The sequence below is a fragment of the Lissotriton vulgaris genome, chromosome 4_1 (assembly GCF_964263255.1).
Source record: "Lissotriton vulgaris chromosome 4_1, aLisVul1.2, whole genome shotgun sequence".
NCBI lineage: Eukaryota > Metazoa > Chordata > Amphibia > Caudata > Salamandridae > Lissotriton > Lissotriton vulgaris.
Window position 1 is genome coordinate 1,515,317,728 of NC_141691.1, and position 25,333 is coordinate 1,515,343,060.

At 43.5% G+C, this 25,333-nt stretch overlaps 1 protein-coding gene across 1 annotated transcript in view; it reads left to right on the forward strand.

The window, feature by feature from the left end:
- The first annotated feature begins 2,865 nt into the window (after nt 1-2,865).
- Nucleotides 2,866-25,333, forward strand: part of TCEA1 (transcription elongation factor A1) — a 228,554-nt gene continuing 206,086 nt past the window's right edge. Inside the window, exon 1 of the mRNA XM_086965752.1 lies at nt 2,866-3,189. Coding sequence (XP_086821878.1) covers nt 3,121-3,189 — 69 coding nt within the window. The 5' untranslated portion in view covers nt 2,866-3,120. The remainder of the gene's footprint in view (nt 3,190-25,333) is intronic.

Here is a 25,333-nt window from a genome sequence, read left to right on the forward strand (position 1 = left end):
ATTTTCAGTGCTCCGGGGAGAAAAACTGTGAAGTTTGCAACTGCCTGAGGAAGAGTTCCAGAACACAGAAGTGTTCAGTTTATTTAAAAGACTATGTGAGTAAGGAAAAAAAATACTCACTTTTTGCGGGTAGCAGATGATACAGTTACATTTGGCAGATTGCAATTTCAATCAGTTTTCCTATTTTATTTTTTTAATTATATGTTTTCATGAATGGATAAGAAGTTTAGAAGCAGAAGTGTGAGGTCTTAAAAGTTAATGGTATCCATTTAAGTATCTCTGTATAATGTAGCATCTTGTAGGCATGCATGTTGTACCATTAGACACTTGTCAGAAGTACATGCACTCTGATTGCTATGTTTCCATTTAAGTTACTGCTGTATGGCCCCTGCTGCTGTCCCACATCGGTTGCTCAGCCGTCTTAGGTTTCTGATGAATGAGGACAGGCTATGTGTGGGCTCCTTATTTATTATCTTGTACTTCGCGAAATGAACACTGTGCTTATTTCCACTTGACTCCTGGAGTCTCTTTGTAACAATGGAGCTTAATGTACATGCCTTTGTGGTAAAAGGGATTTATATATACAGGAGCCCAAACAGACTCTCCTCGATGGTTCAGAACTTTACATACACCCACTTACAAATAGCACCATGTAGAATCCTCCAGGCAGGTTGATGGACCTTTTCCACTGTGTCCAGAATTAAAGCTCCCTGAAGAATAAGGTCATTAAAACAACATAGTCTTTTATCATTTACAATGAGTCAATGACAAGAGGTTAAGATCATTGTAAAGGCTTTAATTTATCTTTAAGGTTAGAATCTCAAATAGCTTTATTCAATTTAGTAATTTACAGAAATAATAGAGTTTAGAAATCACGAAGTGTTCCATAAAGAAACCCAATAACCTAACAGAGGGACCTATTCTAAATACGAACCCATAAAGAGTTCTGTAGGAAAAGAGCTTCAAATGAGGTACAAACTTCTTATGAAAAGTAGTTCTGGAAAACGTAGCCGGATTTCTCTCAATTGCAGTAGCAACTGTTTTAGAATAGCGATCTGTGCAGTAGCATCTATCACAAATTAATAAAGGAAAATCATCTAAAGATATCTAAAAGGAATCAACTCTCCATGAAGAAGAGTCTTGGGCAGAGGAGAAATCCAGCAGCAAGTCCACCAGATGGTGGGGGGGGGGGGGAGGGGGGAGGAGAAAAGAGAGGAGAGGAGAGGAGAGGAGAAGAGAGAGAGAAGCTAGAAACACTCATTATTATAACTTTCTAATACATATATCAACCTTCGAAGACGTCTTCACTTAATGTCCAATCAGAACAGCTCATAAGGTGCTGTTGTCATTCATACGATGCGTCTTCGTCTGATTGCCACAGTCTGCAATCTTGTCATCTGGATGGAAATAGTTTTCTAACATAATTGTTATATGAGGGAAGGCTCCCATGAGAACCTTCTTACCCAAGGTTAAGAATTTTGAGTTGCAGCACAGAAACAAAGGCTAGTCAGTAAATGTAAAATCGTATATCAAGTTAATTTGAAGTAACATTTATAAGTCTACATCACCATTTGTTCTTTGCAGTTTCAATACGTCTATTATTCTTAGTGGAAATGATCTAACATGGGGTGAAGGGAACTAAATTAGCATAATAGTGAAGTCAGCACGTTTCTAAAAATGACATCAATGTTAGGCTGTTTGCACAGAATACTTTACTATGAGCAAAGGTCGAAAAGGAAACTTCAGGCCTCATTCACTGCACAGGCAAAAGTAGAGTTGCTTGGTGCAAACATTTTCATATATGCAATTATAAATTAAGCATTTCTTACGAGATTTCTGACGTCCACATGTCATTCTACTATATATTTTGGTTTTATTTATTTGTTTGGCATTCACACTTTTTTGTGTGCCATTTCATTTGTATTTAACATGTTCTAAATTACATTTCTAATATGCTAAAATATATTGGTGTCTAAATATGTGGTCATTTATCCCGAACACGTACTTATTTCTGCTTGGCTCCTGAAGTCTTTATGTAACAATGGAGCTTAATGCACAATGACATACAAACTGGCCTGCATCACACACAAGGCCCTTCACGCCCAATCTCCCAACTACCTGAACAGCAAATCAGTAAAAGCAGGGAAATCCAGAACTCTGAGAAGCACCAACTCACTTCTTCTCATCGCTCAGAAACTGAAAAAGAAAACAACCTAGTGCCGGTCCTTCTCTGGTAACGTACCCAGGATGTGGAACGCATCCCATCCTGAAATCCGATGCAACCCCTCCTTCTCTTGCTTCAAAAAAGCCTGAAAATCCTTCTCCTCAACTAATACTTTTCCGACCAAGTCAAACAACCTAGACATCAATAACCTAATGGACTCCCCCCTCACTCTGACCTAAAAGGATGGTGATGATCTGACTGTGCCAACCACCTGCGTCTTTCTTCCCTCACTATACATAAGTATTATGTCTTTGCTTATATCTTTATGCATCATCATGTCCTGCGATGTTGTGCAATTTTTCTTTTCCTTTTTGTATGTAAAGCGCTCTGATACCCACGGGTCAAGCTAGCGCTATATAAAACTATAAATAAATAAAATAAAAATGCCTTTGTGTTAAAAGAATGTTCGTTTGGAATTTAAAGGGTTTTGTAAATATGCCAGTTTATTTATTGCTCTAGGAGCGGCTGGAGGGCATACATTAAAGCTTTTTCTTGAACCTCAATTTTATGCTGGACTTTATGGCCGGATACTTCGTTACAGCCTAAAACAGCCACACTAACATTGATAAGCTAAGAAGCACAGTGAGAACTAAAACCACGCCGTCCCTACAGTCAACATCAACATACGGGTTTTGAGATGACTCAATGGTTGGAAATCTAAGCCTTGTTCTGGTAGGTTGAGATGGTGCGCACTTCTGATTGGCTCCTTTCTTGCAGCCGTTGTGCAGAGAAGCTCAGCTGTCGATTGCTTATGTCTATTTCCGGTTTTCGGTGAGCGATTCCTTGCTGCCTGGCGGCCTGCCTAGGGGTCGGTGAGCTGCTTGTTGCCTGCGCCTGGCCCAAGTTACCGGCTGACATACAGCTACCGTCAGTAAAGACCAGTGTGCACGACCGCCATGAGTACCGAAGATGAGATCATCCGCATCGCCAAAAAGATGGATCGCATGGTGCAAAAGAAAAACGCGGTGAGCAGCGTGAGGGGCGGGGTGGCAGTAAGGGCGCGCGCGGGCACCTTGTCTTTTGGTGAGTTACCAGCGAGTCCCCCTGCACCTCCCCGAGGTACTCTATCCTCGTACCCTTTTTTGTGCAGCGTGGTTATCGCCGGTCAGTCATGCACCATATGCATCCTCAATGCCCCGCGCTCCCAGCGATGCCCAGTACACCTTCCTTTGTAAACAAAGAAGTGTGAGTCCACCATAATTGGCGGGGTCGGGGACTTCCATGCTTTTACGTGCATACACTTCTGTGTCTCTCCCATCCAATCACGGAATTCCCCATTAACTCAGTGAAACGGGAGCGTGCAAGGCTCAGGTGAAAATACGATTCTTTTAACTAAACAAAGGGCTCACGTTTTCCTTGAGCATGCCTGGGTTATTTGTTTTGCCTCCTGTGAGTGATTTTATATATATATATTGGGAAAACCCGGATTGCAAGTCCCAGAATAGAAAGCAAAAGCCTGGACTAGATGGAATGACACTTTAGAGCAGTCTAGGTTCATAACCTGTACAGGGGTTTAAGGACATTGCTCATCTACCTCCGTCTGTTTCCTTTTTGGGCATACACATCTTCCCTACGTTCTGCCTCTTGACCTCCGTCTCACTGGCAGGTCCTTACCTGTTCCTTCAGAAACTTGATAATACATCGGCCCTCATTCGCACACATGGCTCGGCTACTGCTGTGCTCGACAAAGCATCTCATGCCCAGCCTTTAACTGGTCACAATGTCCCGGGCTATGGACAGGGTCCTTCATATCTTTGAGTTAAACGCACGACACTGCACCTTGCCATTAGCCCCGTCCTTCATAAAATGATTATTTTGCAATATTAGATGCCCTCCTCGCTGCATGAATATTTTGCGGTATAAAACTTGATGTGGACATGGAGTTTCAATAAAATATAGACCATATTAGGACAAATAATATAATAATTAGACTGGCCCTTTAACGCAGTGATTAGTGTTCGTTTAATGCACACCTTTAACTTTTGCAACCTTCGATTAGGAATGTCTATGGAAAAAGCCGGCGTTTATAGATATTACATAAACAAAAAGATTCTATCAAAAATAGGGTTGCTAGTGTTAGATTTAATGGTTTTTTAAAAAAGATTTTTTAAAGAGAAGGGGTGGAATAAGGCTCTTCCTCAGATTGGTGAGATAAAGGCACTATGTGCTTTTAAAATACCCCTCACACACTAAGAATCCCTTAGTGTCATGCTTCATCATGGTGGTCTTCCCGTCCCTCTACGGGGCGGGGCGTGCTACGAGCTACGCAGGAGCACTATTTCTGTGATGAAAGACTATGTGTTAGTGCATTCGGACACTAGCGGTCATGAAAGTACGAGACTGTGATCAGCAGTCAGGCAAAGCAGAACTTCTAAAGAATACGAGGTAAAAACTGCTCTCGCGAACTATGCGATCTAACGAGAGGGCGCAGCTTTATTTACTTTTGCAGTTAACCGCGTCTGAGAACCCTCGCTCGCCGGCTCATGAGGCACGTAATCAGAACTTGAAAAGTATGTATATACGAATATACTTACGTTCATCCTCAATCTGTAACAATTCCGTTTGCATTCACAACTCAGACGATGAGTAAACCGATTGCAAAAATAAGTGCCAAACATGAAAAAATTACAAAGACATGAGGCACATCTTGTATATATGTATATTTTCATCCCGAATCCATTAACGCTTGCATTCGAAACTCGGACAACGAGTAAACCGATTGCAAAAAACGAACGCCCAACATGGAGATTTGAATTTGGGTGTCTGCCTTTATGTATGAGTTATATGTATGTGTTTTTGTCGAGACTATATGTGTGTTTACATGAAATGAACAGGCTCAATAAGATGGAGCACATTACCTTGGGTAAAGAATTATGGCCAAAATCCAGTGGCATTGCTAATATATCACGGAAGTGTATGCAAAGAAAAATGGGCAAAACTGAGAACTATGTGCAAAAAACGAATACATCCACTGTGTGATTACTTTTCTCTATATTTTTCTCACTTTCTTTACAGAGACCATTGTGTCTTTTTTTGAAAATATCTTGCAAATATTTTTCAGCTTCACTCTGGGCCAACTCATGCCCGAAGCACAAATTGATAGCTTATTTTTGCTACCAATTTGTAGGACTCTAGGCAAACCTTAGAACTGAGTACCTTCTAGTAGGGACCATCAGAGGTCCCGATGAGCAGACAGTAGGGGACTGTCTGTGAAACATGTCGACCTGGTAGGTGCTAAACAGCCCCACCTCACAACCCCTTTTTAACATTCCCAGCCAGGGAAGCGAATAAAATTATTTTTTCCACTAGCCAGGGAATTTTTTAATTTTTATTTCACATCACAAGGTCCCTACACTTCACTAATCCCATTCACAATGCACTAACACATAGTCTTTTATCACAGAAATAGTGCTCCTGCGTAGCTCGTAGCACGCCCCGCCCCGTAGAGGGACGGAAAGACCCCCATGATGAAGCATGACACTAAGGGATTCTTAGTGTGTGAGGGGTATTTTAAAAGCACATAGTGCCTTCATCTCACCAATCTGAGGAAGAGCCTTATTCCACCCCTTCTCTTTAAAAAATCTTTTTAAAAAAAACCATTAATCTAACACTTGCACCCCTATTTTTGATAGAATCTTTTTGTTTATGTGGATCTACAAGGAGGGTGATTCTATCGATTCCTCTATACTTCCTCTTTTGTTTTGGAGTTTATAGATATTAGCCTCAGTTCTATGCATTTGGTTGGTCTTGTGTGCACGATTGATCTACTAAACTTGGTTGATTTTTATTTCCTTCTTCGCTGTGTAAACCGTGGAGTCGCTGTGGTTCTGGCTAGATGGCCAACTAATTGCTACTGGTGTCTTTGGTTGTATATGTGAAGGAGATCCGAATTGCATCTGTGAATGTCCGTAAAAATAATAATTTGTGCACAGCCTATTATTAAATGTTTATAGCAATGTTCTGAAGATTAAAAAATTTACGGCTGCTCCAAAGGTAACGCCTCATGTCCAGGGCGTTGCAAATCAATAAGGAACACGTGATTCCAACTGGATAGTTGGTCCCATCCCTTTAAGCACACCTTCTTGTTCTTGGATATAATACCTAGATCTCCAAAAAATGTTGTTCAAACTGTTTCCAAAACGATTTCACAATAAAGTTTTTCAATGACAATTTTAATTCCTTCTTTTGTCAAAAGTAAATTCATGACATTATGTTGTTTTCACATAGTAGCAATATTTCAAATGCATCTGGCTTCAACTCCTATGCATTTCGGGCGATAAGCCCTTCATCAGGGAGCATCTCTAAAGAAAAGTATATATACATACAATCAGAATCAACATTGGAATTATGATACTCTAATTCGCTCTATCGTTGTGTAATATAGTGATACGTGATACATATTCACATAGGTGCCCCAATGCGTGATAAGTGAAAAGTGTTCCATGCTAGTGCTAACACAAACTTGGCGTGAGAGGAAAAAACTTGGCGTGAGAGAAAATATGACTTACGTGCCAGAATTGTAGTGTGTAGGAATTCCTGAGATATCATAACACTGAAACGAAAAAATGAACCTTTATAGACAAGTCCCTACAGTAACGCTGTATAAGGTCTAATGTGCTACCGCTAAGGGTACTTACATCTTGAAGACACACGGGTCTCTTCGTATTACGCTCTCTGGTTTTCCGCGTCTGCAGCATACGACTATTGTGCATGGAAGTGAAATCGTGATTGGGCATATAGGTCCGATCACGTGATGCTAAATCTTAACAACGGACTAACGTGCGGTTTAAGATGTGAGTTGAACGAAAAAAATAGACAAGAGACTAGACGTGCTAGTGATAACCAGGGATAGAAAAAATAAAAATGAAAATAAATGTGGAAACTCAGTGAATAGATAAATGGGCCCTAGTGGTGAGATTAATTGCGCTACGTATAGGTTTTCCTAAATTTGTTGTGAAACCAATGGGTTAAAACATAAGACATTTCATTCATTACAGGTAATACATAAGTGAAAAAAGATAAATTACAGGTAACACGCAAATTCAATTCGATCATTAAGCCCATGGGGCTTCGGAGAGTTCATTTTGAAAATCCAAAAGTTCTCTCTTTGGAGTAGGTGTCTATTCATATCAGTCCCCTCTGTTTTTGTTGCTGTTTCCAGTATCAAGAATTTTAATTGTGAGACATTATGATGTTGATCTGCAAAATGTACTCCGTTGTCTTCTTGTGCCATAGCTCTCAAAGATTTTCAATTTTTCTCAGAGACAGAAGTAGCCCATTCATTGAATAAAATCAAGTCAGGCTCTTTAGCAGATTCAGCTTCTTCCCAAATCCTAGTAAAAATTGCTCCTGCTTTGGTCCCCGCCTTGACAAAAATTCTCAATCTCTCATTGACCCACTCCTCTGTTCCCTCTCATTAGAAGGAGGCCATTATACGGCTGATCCTAAAAAAATCTTCTGCTGACCCCAAACAGGTTATTAAATATCGCCCAATTTCTTTGCTGCCATTGTTCAGAAATATCATGGAATCTTTAATAAATAAGCAACTCTGATAGATCAAGCAGGATCAGTATTGCAAACTGTTTTGAGTCTAGGGTCAACCTAATGTTGTCAACCAGCTCGAGTTGAGCCGTTTCCGTACTATGGTACGCTCCAAGTCCCGACGGGGACGGATCAAGCAGCTGGTTTGCCTCTAGATAGCATTGCATTCTTTTAGAGCACTTGTTAGAGATTGGTGTCGAAGGCCCAGCCTTACTATGAATCAAAAGCTATCTGTCCGAACAACGCTCTAAGGTCCAAATTGGGACTTTTACTTCTGAAAATCAAGACAATGACAAGGGTGTACCCCAGGGATCAATATTGAGCCCAACACTTTTTAATTTGTATGTATCCCCTTTGGCACGGGTAATCAGGGCATATGGCTTTGATACCGTGTCCTATGCAGATGATACACAGCTACTGATCACCCTAGGCCCAGATCCCACTGACACTATACTGAGATTCCAAAAGTGTATGATCTCAATTAACTTTGGATTGATGGGAAGTCTCAAGAAAATCTTTAAATGGATCCCTCTTTTGTCCCGCATGCCCCTAGTCCAAGGCCTAATTATAAGCTGTGTGGACTACAGCAATGCATTATTTGCCTCCATAAATGAGTCTCTTGGCAAAACTCCAGGTCCTGCAGAATACCCCAGCCAGAATGGTACTTGATCTTCCTTCTCGCGCCCACTCTGGGCCCATTCTCTGGATACTCCATTGGTTGCCCATAAAAAAGCGCCTACATTTCAAGCTATGCTGTATAGTCCTTAAAACCATTAATGGACGAGGACCAAAATATCTAGAAAAGAAACTCGCAAACTACTGTCCAGGTAGAACCCTTCGATCCACTGGCAAGTTTTTTCTAACCATCCCCAAAGTGCGTACAGTCAGAAATGGCGACAGTTCCTTTTCCAAAATAGCTCCTGAAGCCTGGAAAGCATTACCCCTATGTATTAGGACGGAACCCAACCATCAGAGATTCCGCAGACACTTCAAAACCTGTCTTTTTTAAACTATCTGACTGCTTGTTTCTTCTCTGAGCATCTGCTAGCGCTTTGAGACCTACGGGTGAGTTATGCGCTATATAAATACAAATACTAGTGACATGATATATTACATTACTGTTTCATTGTGTATGACTCTAATATGGTTAGCGTAATCTTTGTGTACATGTTGCAATTTAAAGATGCGTTGTAAAGTTTGCTTATTTATTGCTATCATTATTGTGAGGGCATATGCATTGAATTTTAAGTGCAAATTTGGTTTGGCTAGCAGGTGCACAGGCTATGGTTGGGGTGCTAACCATAACTAGGGAATTCAATGTGTTTTTTCTGGTTTCTTTTCAGAACTGTTAGTGCACATCTTTCTAGTTTTTAGATTTTTATGGTGCTGTGACCAAAGTTAACCCTAACTTCACTCTAACAGGGATTTCTTTTTTGAGATTCTGCTTTTTTTTTACGTCATCATTTATTTGTCTGGTTGTAGAAGCCTATTGTGAGCTTACCAAGAAATGGCAAGGCTTACAGCCCACCAGGCACTTATCATTTGTTGGCTTTTCCACTCATTTACTTCGTGTTTGTAGCTCTCTCCACCGGCTCCTCTTTTGCCACAATTTTTAAAACAGTCTTTTAATGATAGGCGGATGGCGAGACCCAGGCAGCAAATTGCTGCCAGTTCCTCTGTCTTGAAAGTGCTTTCACAATTTACCAATATATCCATGGATCTATTACAGTGCGATTCAGTATGAGTGGGACAGTTGGAAAATGTTGTGAATCAAAGGGTATTTCTTTCTGAGCAACGTTTAACAACGTAGCTAGTATTTAATAGGACCCCTTTATACTCGCAGTTCAAACATGTTCTCGAAAGATAGATCTTTAGACTTCTTAGAGTATTTTTTTTGGTAACTTCCATTTTTTCTTGCAGTGGTATTTGTAGGATGGACATGCACAGCTTCTTAATACAAGAACATATAATGAATGCATCTGTGCTGCTCATTGTCTAAGCTGACTATCCTTTGTGTAGCTTACATGCAATACTACAATAATCTGCCACTTATGCAGTGGGATGCACAGTTGGCTAACCCAGTGGTACTCCTTTTAATTGCATACTAGGTGTACTCTTTTTAGAATATTTTTTATATATATTTGCCAAATGTAAATATTTTTATTATGTGGTGGACAGAGGCTAAAACGTGGACATAAATAAGATGGGTGTATTGCACCATTTGCATCTGCCAGTTTATGAAATGCACACAATAGCTGTATGTCATTGTGCATTTGGCCTTTTATCCCTAGTGAATGTTTTTCACTGTGACTACTCTTTATTTTTATAAAACTGAATGCTCTTGTCTACTTGTTTTCACCCTTGGACACTGGGGTTTCTTTCTTGGCAAAGAATATATACTTGGACAAAAGACACGACAGACTCCAAGATAAAAAAAAAAAACAGCGTGTCCATATGCATCAACACAACACCCTGGGTGACTCCAGTAGAAAACTGATGACATGGGTAACACATTTAAGATTTGACTGAAGCACGGTATGCCACCAACTTGCAGCATCTCCAGGCCACCTTGCCTGTAGCAGGAAGGGCTACCCTGACATCGAATAAGAAAAAAAAATCCTGCTATCCACTCTTTATACTACTTATAAACAGGACAGATCTTTTTTTTTTTTTTTTTTTTTTTATTAAGGAAAAGAAAATTTGCAATATATTATAATGTATAAAAACCAAGGTACTTGGTGTGCTTGCTTAATGATTATAAAGACTTACTTTATTGTAGGTCTATGAAGAGCTAACAATATTTCCTCTTCTAGGGCATGCTTCTCACAACATCCTCAGTGGCCTTCGGAGCTCTTGTAGTATTTTAATGCATGGGGCTACATAATCCGGTTAATAGCATGTAGTGGACTGGTTTGGGTGGCTGCAGCAATCCCTTCACCTTCTCAGGGCCAAAACCTGTAGTTCAGTCATTAAGGCTTTTGAAAAGGGTTAGCGCTTACCACTGTCTCCAGATTTCCGAATGATACCTCTTGGTGCCACCTTTTAGTTTTTAGTTTTCGCCTGGCGAACAGCTGCGCAAGCAGCGGTTCGTGCAGGCGAAATCATATGTTTCACAGTATGGGCACTTTGTCCCGCCTTCTCTTCCATTGGCTAGCTCCATAAATGGAGGCTAGCCATTGGAAGAGAGATCTGTCCGTCATTGCCGGAGCAGATTCGTGGGCTTTCCCGCGATTTTTACTCATCCCGCCCCTTTGCGATCGCCATGCGGCGGTGGGCGGTGTTTATTTTTATTTTTTAAAGCTTTGTTTTCACCATTTTGAAAGTGTCGTTTTCAGGGGTGGGTCGCGCGATTTCCCGCTCCCCCTTCCCCCTCCCGCTGTCCGTGTGCCCGTTCCCGCTCCCCCTCCCGCTGTCCGTGTGCCCGTTCCCCCTCCCGCTGTCCGTGTGCCCGTTCCCGCTCCCCCTCCCGCTGTCCGTGTGCCCGTTCCCGCTCCCCCTCCCGCTGTCCGTGTGCCCGTTCCCCCTCCCGCTGTCCGTGTGCCCGTTCCCGCTCCCCCTCCCGCTGTCCGTGTGCCCGTTCCCGCTCCCCCTCCCGCTGTCCGTGTGCCCGTTCTTCCCCCCCCCCTCCCGCTGTCCGTTTCCCTCCCCCCCCCCCCCCGCTGTCCGTGTGCTCGTAGGTGCTTGTTCTGATTTTGTGTATAGTGCTAGTGCAGGCGACGCGGGCTTCAGGCGGGTGTATATTCCTGAGGTCACGCCCCTGGGCCCCGGTGCATGCAGCCCGGGTCCTGCGCACCCCTGCAGTAAAGTGGGGAGCATTGCGTTAGAGGCGGCTGTGTGACAGCCGTGACGTGCTCTGCCCTCACACACAGGCATGGTGTGGTGTTTGTCATAGTACAGAGGGGCCCCACTTACAGGCCAGCGCCTTTAAACATTCCAGGCACACAGCTGTACCCGGACCCGTACTGCCCTGATGCCTGTCGTACTGCACCGTACAGCGCGAGCCCCGGTGGAGTGCTTCAAGCGCTAGAATACTGCCACGATGACAGCCCCCTCCCTCAGCCAGCCTCCCCCGTACCCCCCCCACCCCCCCCACCACCACCCCCACTAGCAGGGGGTTCACAGAGAGCCTCTATCCTCCCCATCGCTTACACTGCACGGGCGGGTTTCTCTTTCCTAGTATGTTCAGGGACGTAGCTTCCGTTGGTGCGGCAGGTGCAGTGGCACCTGGGCCCAGAGGCCTGAGGGCCCATTGAGCCCTGATTATTGGCTCAGCTGCAGCCGTTCACAGTAGGCCGTTCATGCGTGGCGCTTTACAGAAGCCGGAAGTCAGTCCTTTGGAGAGGGGCTTCAAGGCGCTTGTTGCTTCTTTTTGAATCCAGTCTTTAATTATATATTTTCTGTCTTTAAAACGAAACAAAACGACCTAACCTTGACAAACAATCCGCACATTTCTGGCGTGTTTGCTGCTGCCAGGGCTGTGGGCGCAGCGCGCGCTTCCGAGGGCAGGACGCGCCCTCCCTGCCGAGGCCCAGCGGAGTCTGATCCCTGGCACCGCGCGGCGCTTTCATCTCGATCCTGCGTGGAGTCCGTGGGAGCGGGCGAGCTCTCTGACGCGGAAACCCTAGGTCGTCGCTGCGCTTTACAGCCAGAGGTGTGCCCAGATGCGGGCCCTTGCCACCCTCAGAGCTGGCACAGCCCGTGGTGTCCACAGATCGCGGGCCTATGCCACCCTCGGCCTGTACAGCCCGAGGTGTGCCCAGATACGGGCCCTTGCCAACGTCCGAGCTGGCATAGCCTGTGGAGACCACAGATTGCGGGCCCTTGCCACCCTCAGCTGGCACAGCCCGTGGGGTCCACAGATTGCGGGCTCTTGCCAACCTCAGAGCTGGCACAGCGCGGGCGTCCACAGATTGCGGGCCCTTGCCACCCTCAGAGCTGGCACAGCCTGTGGTGTCCTCAGACTGCGGGCTCTTCCAACCTGCACAGCTGGTAAATCTCGTGGCGTCCACATATTGCGGACCCTTGCCACTGATCCAGCGGGCCAAGAGAAATTTTGTCTCTTATGCACAACTCTACACCACAATACTCACCATATTTTACAAATACATCACTAGGCCCATAAATGACTGAGACATGAATTGACCAACTGAATCATATGACCTAATTAATCAACCTCTTAAATGAACATTTAATTAAATTCAAACCCTAGGCAATGGATTAACTGATGGTAACTTAATATGAAATAATCAAGACTAGCTTGCCATTTCAAAATCTATTTTATTAACCTTATTTTCAAGCAAAGTGCATTATTCAAAGAAAATCTTTATTTGCATTTAATAAGCATCATTTTATTTAGTAAGGCACATTAGACTGTCAGTTTAAATCAAATCAGCACAAGAAATGTTTAAGCTAATTGAGTCTCCTTCTCTAAACCCTATTTCCCTGTCTTAACAATAGAAACCTAAGGGGAAAAATGTAAAGTTCAAAGTTATCTTACGTGTGTCAAAAGTCCGACAGCATCTCACGAGAACAGGAACGAGCCAGCCAGCTCCCAAGGGACCAAGTTTTATACCTTTTCTCTATCTAAGACTAACTAAAAGAATACAAATTACAGACCATCTCGCAAAATGATTGGTCGTCAAATGTCAGTCCATGAAGTCATCGCCTTCTCATTGAAAACCATATTCTTTAAAAGCGACATTGTTCTTTGTCTACGTGTGACACAAGCTCTTCCGGAGAGCTCGCAACATTTTATAACAGTTCGTTGCTTCCTCAGCTCGAGCCTTTCCGCCGCTATGTCCGGTCCTTGGCAATGAAAGTTATACAATACTAGGCACATCCTGCACAGTTCTGCTTCCACGTATTTGTTTTTCAAAGATCATGAACAAAAATGCTTTCTTTCATTCTTTGCTGTGCATGGCCCATCTCAACAGGACTTCGGACATCCATTTTAGAATAAGCCACAGGCCTCTTTTACCGAAACTCTAGTATGCAAGGAAACACAAGACCTCAATTAATTCGAGTAATGATAATTATTCTGTTACCCACCCCCTTTACTAATGTTCACCCATTAGTCTATATTACCTAGCTTTAAGCACAAGAAATGAACAAAACTCTGTCACATAAAAGACATGACATAAACAAGAGCACATTTAAGAATAAGCACATGCTATTATTTTAAATTCAGCCGCAGTTAATGTTGACAAAACAGAAAGACAAAGTTAATATATTATTCAAACGTAGTGACTAATGCAACAAGAGCGCACATTATTAATCCCACGTGTTTATGAAGGTGCACATTATTCTAGGTTGAATTAATACAAAAACATGCAACACTCGTTAATATTTTTATTAATTATGGGAGTTCAAATCTGCGAACAAAAACTCAACAAATTTTAAAAGTTCGCTTCATCAACTCCCTCATCTGGTGATTTCTAAATCACCAAACAAACCCAAAAATGTTTACTTTAGAAATGTCATATTATGATCACTCTCTGTGTTAGTAAATCTAAACTCCTGTTTCATCAGTTTGTCTGGAGCTCTCATATTGAGCCCTACGAAATTCTTCCATTTCTATCTCCTTCTCCTGAGCCTTTCTAAGTTTATAGAGTCTCTTCTTTTCCCTCACAAGCTTCTTTCTCTTGTGAATCATGCAACTGATTTTCAACAAAAGTCTTACCATAACAATGACTTCACGCCGAAGTTGCGCCAAAGTTAAGCTCGTCTGCGCCCATCTGCGGCCGGCCGCGTTCAGCGGCTGCCCACTATGCCCACCGCATCACTTACTCCTCCAAGGACCTCCTCTCCCTTCAATGCCCTGGCCCTCTCGATCCCTGTGCCATCGGCGCCGCTCGAGACTGCGGCATCTTGAACCCTCACGGCTCCCTTTCAGGTACACCTGATGTGTGCACTCCCACTACTTGCAATGATTCTCCCATCACACCACTCGCTGTTGGGTCTTCAGTACCTCACTCCATGTCAATAGTCTACCTCAACACCCGTTCGCTGGCTAAGCACCAGCTTGAAATATTTCAGTTGCTGGACCATAGTAATATTAACATTCTTCTCCTTTCGGAGACTTGGTTAACTGATGACTCTACCCCCGACATTCTAGCCGCTGTCCCTACGGGCTATTACATCTTACAGTCCAATAGGGCAGCGGGTAGAGTTGGTGGGGGGGGATAGCTGCTATCATTCGTTCCCAATATAATTTTACCACCTTGGAAACTACCACTCTCCCCAAAACTGACATTCTCACTCAGAAATTTACTTCTCCCAAGTTTTGTTTTATTTGTGTTCGTTTACCGACCCCCTGACAAAATGCCTCTTTTTTTCCCATCAATTTGGCGACCTTATTTCCCGGCTAGTTATTAACTCTGACAAAATTCTCATCATTGGCGATTTTAATTACTGGCCGCTAGACCCCTGTGAAAGTAGCCTTTCTGAAGAATTTACGGATCTCTTACTTGGCCTGAACTGTAAACAGCACATCTCAGTGGCCACTCATAATAAAGGCCATATCCTCGACCAAGTGTGGACGGCCAATCTTGATATCTCTCTTCCCCTAGTATATTCCTGCACTTGGTCGGATCACTTTTTCATCTCTTTTTCACTGAAATTCACTCTGCCCTACCGCCCTTCACCCATCACCAACTTTACTGCGCGGAATTGGAAGCAAGCTGACATCTCTGAATTCCATTCTATCCTACTTACTACAGCCCCCAGCGACATGACTGACATCTGCCCAGACTGATGTCCTCGACCAGTGGCTGAAACATGCGAGCGATGTGGTGGCCCCGCTGAGAACTACTAAAACTAAACGTCCTCATGATGCTCAGCGGTGGTTCACAGATCAATTAAAACTGAACAAACTGGCCCTTAGACAAGCTGAGCGCCGTTGGAGGCGTAATTATGACTCACTTCTAAAAACTGCATATGTTGATTTATTAAAACTTTATAAAAAATTTATCTTACTGGCCAAAACTTCCTACTTCTCTCAGAAAATCCTTAGTTCTGCCTCTAAAACTAAGGATCTTTTTTCAATCGTATAGGAACTTTCCCTACCCGACCGTGTTACTGCCCAACCCCAACCCTCACAAGTCCTTTGCGATTCCCTTAATTCATTTTTCATTGATAAAATCATCACTATCAAAAGCAATATCTCTCCCCCTTCTTCGTCTACTGCCTGTTCTCTACCCCCCATGAATCCTCGTTGTTTTAACGAGTTCCCTCCCATTTCCCAGACAGTTCATCTCCCTGTTTACATGCGGTTAGCTCAGGTTCCCCCAACAACTGCTGTGTTCCCCCCCCCCCCCCCCCCCCCCCATCATGAAAGCTGCCTTCTTGGCATGTCCTGGTCCCCCGTTGGCACTTCTTAACAACTCGCTTGCCACAGGCTCTGTCCCTGATGCTTTCAAACAGGCGGTTGTTGTCCCCATACTTAAAAAGCAGGGTGCTGATCCATCTGTCTTGAGCAATTATCGGCCGATCTCCCTTCTCCCCTATTTGGGGAAGATTCTGGAGACTTATGTCACCCGCTGCCTCAGCGCATTCATTGAAGGGTCTTGTTTCTTAGACGACCAGCAAGCCAGTTTTAGACCGGCCCACTCCACTGAAGCTGTCATTGTGGCTGTAATGGACGTGCTGAGGCAAGGTGCCGATAAGAACTTGGCCCAAGCCCTTGTTTTATTAGATCTGTCGGCTGCTTTTGACACGGTCGATCATGCCATCTTGATCGACCGTGTCAAAAATGCGGGCATACAGGGCATGGCTCTAACATGGATCGGCTCCTTCCTGCACCAGCGCTCCCAGTCAGTCCATCTGTCCACTTTCTCAGCCCCTTATTCCTCACTTTCCTGTGGTGTCCCTCAAGGCTCTGCTCTTTCGCCCCATTTATTTAATCTCTACATGCAACCCCTTATAGTTTCTCTCTGTCAAACCCCGGTCACTAGTTTCAATTATGCGGATGATTTACAGTTGATTTTTCCTATTGATTCCTCTCCTTCTTCTTGTGTCAATTTCCAATCCACCATGCTTGCCAACTCAGAGTGGATGCATTTTGGCCAGCTGAAGCTCAATCCCAGCAAGACTGAGCTGGTGTTGACAGGAGGGTCGGCCAATCCTTGGAGCTCTAGTTTCTAGCCCCCTTCCCTTGGCCCCCCACCCTGTCCTGTCAATTCGGTGAAGAGCCTTGGTGTAATCATATCCAGTGATTTATCTATGAGGCCTCAAATCAATGCGGTCACCTCTTCCTGCTTTTTCCATCTGCGCAGGATCTGCAAAATTCGCAGGTTTCTCACTGTTGAGGCTCTCACACTTGTCATCATGGCCCTTGTCACCTCCCGCATTGATTATGCCAACTCCCTGTATGCTGGGATTCCTGCCTACCATCTTCATCTGCTTCAGCTGGTACAAAATCAGGTGGCCAGACTGGTCTTCCAACAGCCTAAGTACCAACATGTCTCGCCCCTGTTGAGGAGATTGCACTGGCTCCCAGTAGCCTCTCGATGCATTTTTAAACTGGGTTGTACTGTCTTTAAAGCACTTCTTGCTTCTGCCCCAGTTTTCACTTCCCTCAGCCTCAAGCGTCGCATTCCTTCAAGAAATCTCCGGTCCTCTGCACACAACCTCTTAACTGTCCCCAGGTATAAACGTAAAAAGCACGGAGGCTCTTGTTTCTCTTTTCTTGCCCCTGCACTGTGGAATTCCCTTCAGACTACAATTCGAGTCTGTCCTAATTATACCTGCTTTCGCAAACTACTCAAAACGCATCTCTTCCAGCTAGCCTATGAATAACACTGCTGCTTGACCCTTCTGCTATTGTCTATGAGCGCCATGAAACCGTCTGGTGACCGTGCGCGGTAAAAAAGATTTTAACATAACATGATTATTACAGGATAAAGTACTTTGCCAATGATTGAACTGCCAATTTCAGCAAACCATTCCCTAATTGCCTCAAATCTTTTGCCCAAACGTTCCGAGAAATTGCCACTTTCCATGGTATTTCTGAGTGAAATTCAATGATATTCTTTATAAGCAACTCTGTTCTGGCTTTTGTCTGGGATATAAGTGCAGCAATGCTGAACATGCAAAATCCCACAGACTCCTCCCTCTTTTGCTAGGAAAATGTCTAAAGCAAGTCGGTTCTGCATAACCATGCTTCTGGTGGCAATGAGTTCAGTATTAACTAATTGGAAACCACTTGCAGTATCAGTGGACAATCTGTCAACAATTGTAGAAACCTTTCTAATTTTAATTGCATTCAGGGTTATTCCCACCATAGGAATTATTGCACCAAATATATCCCATAATTTCAGAAAAGCTTTCTCTTGTACCTATTCAGGTGTTTGCCAATTTCAAATGAACCTTCCCCATTTCTGTCCACATGGAAAATTTTGGGGAAACTAGACCAAGGTAACATGTCCCATACCAATGGTACCGGAGACTAAAACATGCTTTGTTCCCACAGACAAAATAAATTCCAGGGAAAATTGGATCCTTACCACCTTTAAATCCCCAACCCCCTACAATACGATAAGTATCCTCACATTGGCTAGCACCGACAAAATAATTGTCGTAAAGCGTGCTGTCTCTTCTAATACAGAATTTTCCACTAACAGGATCATCTATGTGAATAGCAGCATATCTATTTTCACCACTGAGTTTTTCATCTTCGAGCTGCCAAAACTTGGATTTAGTTTGTTTCAGCATCTCATTTCTTTTATAAATCACCCTCCTCTCCTCAACCAACTTGAGAAAAGACCTTTCTTCATCTCTCATTTTGCAGGTTAAATTATTTTTGTAAGCGTACTCGTAAGTGAGTTCATTAGTTACCAGAAAGAATTCCCTCATCTGTTTAGCAGGTCTAACTTTGTTAAGACTATGCACAACTTTCAGGTTAGCAAATATTTCATCAAAGTCTGAGTAATAGTACTCCAAACGACCTGTCTGATAGAACAAACTAGCTATAACACGGCATGTTATTCCATAAGTAAGGGGAAGCATATTATACTTGACCCCTTGTGAAACTGAAGTAGGAAGCTTAACGCAAACATAACAATCTTTGACATCCATGACTCTTACATACTCTGACAAGAGTCTTGAAAAAGAATTAGTAGAAAAATCACCAACAGATCTGTCTTGGTGGATCTCTGGCTTGTGCTCAATAACCCTGTTAGTTTTGCCTGCAACATCATGAGCAGCTTGTTTAGATTCAGGTTACGTACCTCAAGAAATATGGCGTCGGAGTGAGAGGACGTACCGGCTGCTTGCTCCGTGAGCCCTGATCTGAAGTCTCTCCTAGCAATCCTAGCAATGCTGGAATAAGCTCTGCTAGTTGCTACTTTGCTCAACTTACTGCTTTTCCCCGCAGTTGCCGTCGAGGCCGATGGGCTAAGGGAAAATGAAAGACTCTGTTTCTGGTACTGCAGGTACTGGCACTGAGGGCACGGAGGGCAATATGCGATTTGTGGCAGCATGATATGGAAGTGATGGGGATGACAGCGCACTGAGACTGTTAGACTGTGGGTGAAAAAAAAGAAAGAGAACACCCTTTCCTTCGTCTTTCAACCGCTATCTTACAGGGGGCCTGCAGAGGCGCTGCACGGCGAGGAAAGTGCAGCATCGGAAATGACAAGGATTAACCGGAGAATGTCGACCTTCAACCAGTGATTCTGCCTTGAGCTCTCAAGCGTGGACTTGGCTTGGGCTTGGGTCCGGACGTGCCTGCGATATCGGGACTGAAAGGAGCTGAAAACATTTCAGGACACTTCAAAAGCTTCAAAAGCCTGTGTGAGTACAGCTGTATGTAGCACTTTGCCGGCAGAACGAGGCTTACTCCCCGCTGTCTCCTGCTCTATATTTTCACTTGCTTTCACCCAGCTTTACACCTGCTTCTCACGTGTACTTTTTTTTGTCTGTGGTGTGGCTGAAGGGCGGCTGAAGGGTCACGGCAAGTCGGAAGGGCACGGCATGCAGCGTGGGGGCTGTGTGAAGGAATCAGGCGCTTATTGAATCGTTAAATTACTGGCTAAGCATCTGTAGCTCCGTGGCTCCATGGCTCCCTGCGCTGCATACGCATTGAGGAGCTGATCATCTACTCGTGTGTTCCAGGCAGATTCTCCACGTCATCTGCAGAGTCTGAGTCACTGTGCTTTAAGGGCTTTAAGGATTAAAGGGCCCCTGACTTTTTTTTTTGTGCTTAATTTGTCATTCAATTTCGAAAAACTCAGTGGCTTTGGCAGGCATCCAGGCGCTTTCAGTGGCATTTTCGTGGCATCTCAACTCTCATCCACGACCTCAGCAGCTGCTTCTTTAATTGTTAATTGTTAATTGATCTGAGTTTCACTGCTAATTAGCCGAGGCCTAAAAAAGCTGAAAAAGCAAAAAGCTGGGAAAAACCGGGGAGGTTAAAAAACTGAGATCACACAGGTCACACAGACTGGGCTGATTGACAGATAAAGAGCAAGAACAAAGAACAAATGTAAAGCAAAACCAACACAAAGCAGAATAACAAAATAGAACCAAGGCCTGTTCAGAGAGGGAAAATAGCTAAAGTATAGGTAAAGGCCAGTTGCACTGCATGTTTTTTTTTCAAAATACTACCAATGCTAATCTGCTGCCACGTATTGTGCTGTGTTTGTGCTGTATATGTGCCAATGTGCCTCTACCATTGTGCTGCTCCTGAGCTATTCTGAAGGTCTACAGTGCTGCTCTACTAATTGATTAATTGACTATCTATTGACTATCTAACTTGGTACGGCTCAGGGCATAGTAGACTTGGCAAAGAGGCAAGAAAGATAACCCTAAAAATAACTTAAAAAACAGTCAAGGCTGGTAGACTAAACAACCAACTAAGTAACCAAACCCCCAGCAACGAAGAATAAAGAAGCTAAGCAGCTAACTCCAGACTCCAGACCACAGATACTGGTGGGGTGGCTTCTTAAAGGCTTGTTGAGCTAGAGTGCAGGCTCACTTTGATAAACTGGGGGGGACAGTGGGGGCTCAAAGAACGGACACTCGGGTGCCTGTGAAGTTTAAAAGAAAGACGGGTCAGCCAAACGCTTATGCCAAACTCCAACCAGGCAGATGCACACCGTATTACCTCCACCGCATGCCAAGTGACAGTAATACCATAAAAGTGAGGTCTGCGCGAGAACCACAATTATTTCTAAAACATAAGGGAAGGGCATTAGTCGTTTCAGTGGCCTCTGAGGTAGTGGCAGCAAAGGGGTCAAAACTCTCTAAATTCCCCACTATAACTATTATAGCTACTATAACTCTTGCCCTAAGAACACACAAACGAACTCAGGCACAGCTGAGCGGGCAAGCTGCGGGCCAAAGCCTGATTCGGGCACAGAAGATATACAACATGGCAGATCTTGCTCGGGTAGAGAGACAGGCATCGGAGCAAATATCCGAAAAAATATCTGAACAGTTAATCGAATCAAACACTCAACAAGGTAATCCAGCAGAGCCAGAAGAGCCAGAAGTGCCAGAAGAACCCAGAAAAGCCACTTTAGAGACACATAACACCAACAATGTCCAAAAACCAAAAGATGGGCAACGACGACCTGAAACTAGAGGGTCCAAGGCTAAAGAGAACCCCGATGAGAAAAGCAACGCTAGTAGTAGCAATGTGGAGAAAAATAAAAATAAGGACAAAAACAAAAATAAAGCGACGGAAAAAAACACAGACAAGGCCTCTGATAAAAAAACGGAAAAAAACATTGATAAAGATAACGACAAAGACAAGAACAAAAATGATGGTAATGATAAAGTAAAGGAAAAGGACAGAGTAATCCTAATAAAAGAACAAAGCGACGACAATGAGAATCTGGAGTTGATAGCCAAAAAGGCAAGGAGGTTGCAAAATATAAAAAATCTGAAAGCAGCAGCCCAAAACACAGGTCAGCAGGTAGGCTCCCAGCCCAGGATCTCTAATATTTTTACGCCATTATTCAAGGAAGGGCCGAACAAACTGACAGCAAACTCAAACGCAAATACGAGTAAAAACACTATCTCATGTGCAAATACAAGTGATGCGACTGAATCTTTGCCTATACTTTCAACTGAACCCCTGAAAGTTGAACACTCTTCCGCAAGGCCCCTGGTACAAACATCTAGCGATGGTGGTGAACTATACCCTGAGCCAAAAGTATCCGCCATAGATGCGGACTCTGACTCGGACATCTATGAGACAGGAGTATCTATTTCTAGTGCGACAACTGATTCAAGCGAGGCAGGAGAGGAAGATAATCCAACTGAAAGAAGCTCAAGCCTCAAACTGGTAGAAGCAATGCTGGAGGTCTCTGATACCATAGGTGAAGGGAAATCAGGGGCAGGGGGTCAAAATCCCACTCCCAAAAAGAAGCTGGAAAAAAAAAGAACTAGACATAGAAGACACCGTAAACTATCATATGATGAAACAACTGACCCTGGGAGTAATACGGAACATGCTAAAGAAAGACCTAACCATACCCAGAATGACTCACTATTTAAAAAGCCCATAGAATCTGAATCAGACATGTGTTCTAATCGGGCTCCATTGGAAATGGCGTCAGCACAAAATGGAAAGTACAGTGACAGACATGAAAATACAAGTGAACCATCTCTGAGCGAAGTACTTAATTCCATCAAACTTTTCCATAAGGATGTCAAAATGGACAGCAACAGGAATCATGCGGCTATACAAAAACTCCAAGATGCTGTACAAAAAGTAGACCAAACTTGCTCCGAAATATCTAACCGAATGGCCTCTGTCGAAACCCGTACTGAAAATCTCGAGCTCGATGTCACAAAACTCCAAACTCAGGAAAAAGAACATGAAGGTGTTATTAAAGACCTGATGCAAAAGGTTGAAGACCTTGAGAACAGAGGCAGGAGAAACAATCTGCGCTTTCTTGGAATTCCCGAGGGCACAGAGGGAAATGATCCAAGGGGCTTCATGGCTGACCTTCTGAAAACATCGTTTCCCGAACTCCAAACTTGGAACCTGAATAAAGAGATCCAACGCGCACATCGCTTTCCCTTGGTACTCCCCAAACGTAACCATCAAACCCCACAGTACCCGAGGGCCATGTTGGTCAACTTCGGAAATTTCATCTTAAGGGAAAAAATTTATGATATTGCCAGACCGTCAAATAAAACAGAATTCAAGGGATTTACTTTCTTTGTGCGCCCCGACTTCGCTCACGCGACAGTAGAACGCAGATGGCGAATGAGACAACTATTCGCCCCATTTGAACAAACTGGAGCAACAGTATACCTACAAAACCCGGCGCGTCTGAAAATCATTTATAAAGGAACAATTAAAACTTTCACAAGTGAGATCCAGGCTGAGGCCTATCTAAAAGAAATTACTGAGAAAAACAAGCAGAACACCGGATAATAACAAAAGGCATTCAGTAATGGTCTTAACCATCACAGCACTACAATTTATTGAACATATACGCCAGCGGATTACACACCGGAAGTTCATTGGAGGGGAAAATAAATTAATAAATAAACAAAAATAAACAAAAACATAGGACCAAGATAAAGAAGGAGAGCATCTCAATTCTGTAAAAATTTTGGGTTAGGATGACAACAAAGTGAAGTAACTTATATGTATTCTATGTACCCAAAATGTATATATTCGGGATCAGGCCACAGTGCATGCGTGCTGGGACGTTCAGTCCCTGCCGACGGCCACACCTGGGCGCCCTATGACCCAGGACGTCTCGCAGGGAGAGGGGGGGGGGGAGGTTAGGGGGAGGGGAGGGGAGGCGGGGGGAGAAAAGTGGGGGAGGGGGGAAACAGTTAAAAGAAACTTAAAAAACAGAACCAGAGTCAATTCAAGTCTTACTTTTTATTTTCAATCAATATTACTCTTACGGTATAGGGCAATCAAAATCAAGTCAGATCAAAAACACTATCAATATGAACTGAGGGCACTGGCTGATTATGGCTCGCTAAACATAGGACCATGGGGAAATTAACTATACGAACTTGGAATGTTTCAGGACTCTTAGATAGTGATAAACGCCAACGGCTGGGAGAGATAATCTACCGAAACCCAGCAGATATCATCTGCCTTCAAGAAACACACCTGCCCTGGCTGAAAAGACACCTTCTTAAAATCAGAGGATACAATTTATTAGCATGTACCACACAAACCTCCAATATTAGGGGGGTAGCAGTGCTTGCTAAAACTTTTCTGGGACAGGCCACTCATAAAATAGTAGACACTCATGGCAGATGGGTAATTATCAAACTAGGCATTGGTATCACTATCTGCTCTATCTATGGATCTAATCAGGATGATCCGACTATATTTGAGACACTTGAGCTCGAGTTAGCACCTATACAGGGCCCACTTATATTATGTGGCGATCTAAACATATCACTAGGCCCGCGATTCAGTAGCCATACACATCCTCACTATATTGGCCGTAAGCCACGAGTCTTCAAAGCTCTTAGCAGACTTTGTGATAGCTTTGGGTTAACCGATGTATGGGAGCTAAAAAACTACCCGGACCCTGGCTACACTTATTATTCCTTCCCCCATAGCAAATATGTCAGGATTGACTATCTATTTGCTACTAGTGATTTGGCTGACAATGCCACAATTTTAAAGGAATCTAAAATTATCTCGGACCATAATGCTCTAATTCTTTCTATTGAACTTGGATCCATTAAAAGGGAACGTAGAATCTGGACATTTGATAGGAAGCTGCTCGCCAACAAAGATTATATTACTCACATTACTAGCTGGGCCCAAGAGTTTTTTGATATAAACAGATATAGCGCCTCTAGGGTTGTTGTATGGGATAGTTTTAAAGCGGCTCTAAGAGGCGAAACTACGAGCTATCAAGCTAGAATACGGAAGCAAAACAATATGGGATATCATCAACAATTGGCTGATTTGACCAGAGCAGAGGAAGAGCACATGGCACAAATAGCTCAAGGCGAAAACGGGAAACTAGCTATGCACCGTCTGCTAGTGTTAAAAACTGAGCTTAACTCTGGTCTGACTCAGAAAGCTGCTGAGACATATAAAACACACCGGAAAGAAGTGTACGAGAACGGGGAGAAAGTTGGCAAACATCTCGCACTACATACACGCCAGCAAATGTCCCATAATGCCATCACAAAGATACAATCACAAGGGCAGACGTTCACACAAACACCAGAAATAATCGGGGCATTTCAACAATACTATCAGACCCTCTACCAGGATGATAACAAAACCAGCAGGGCAGACGCAGACTTATTTTTGAAAGATCTTCTTGATCAACCGGGGGTAAACAAGACTTTAGATGATAATACCAGAGAAGAGATTGAGAAAGAAATTACCCTTATAGAAGTCCAGCTTGCTTTGTCCTCGCTGGCTTCTGGGAAGGCGGCAGGCCCCGATAAAATACCTCTGGAACTATATAAAATTCTCAGTCATACCCTGGGCCCACTAATATATGATCTATTTTTAGGGATCCAATGGAGTGGTATCCCACCCACCTCATGGAGAGAAACAAATATAATTATCTTTCCAAAAAAGGGCAAACCTCATGATCAATTATCATCATATCGTCC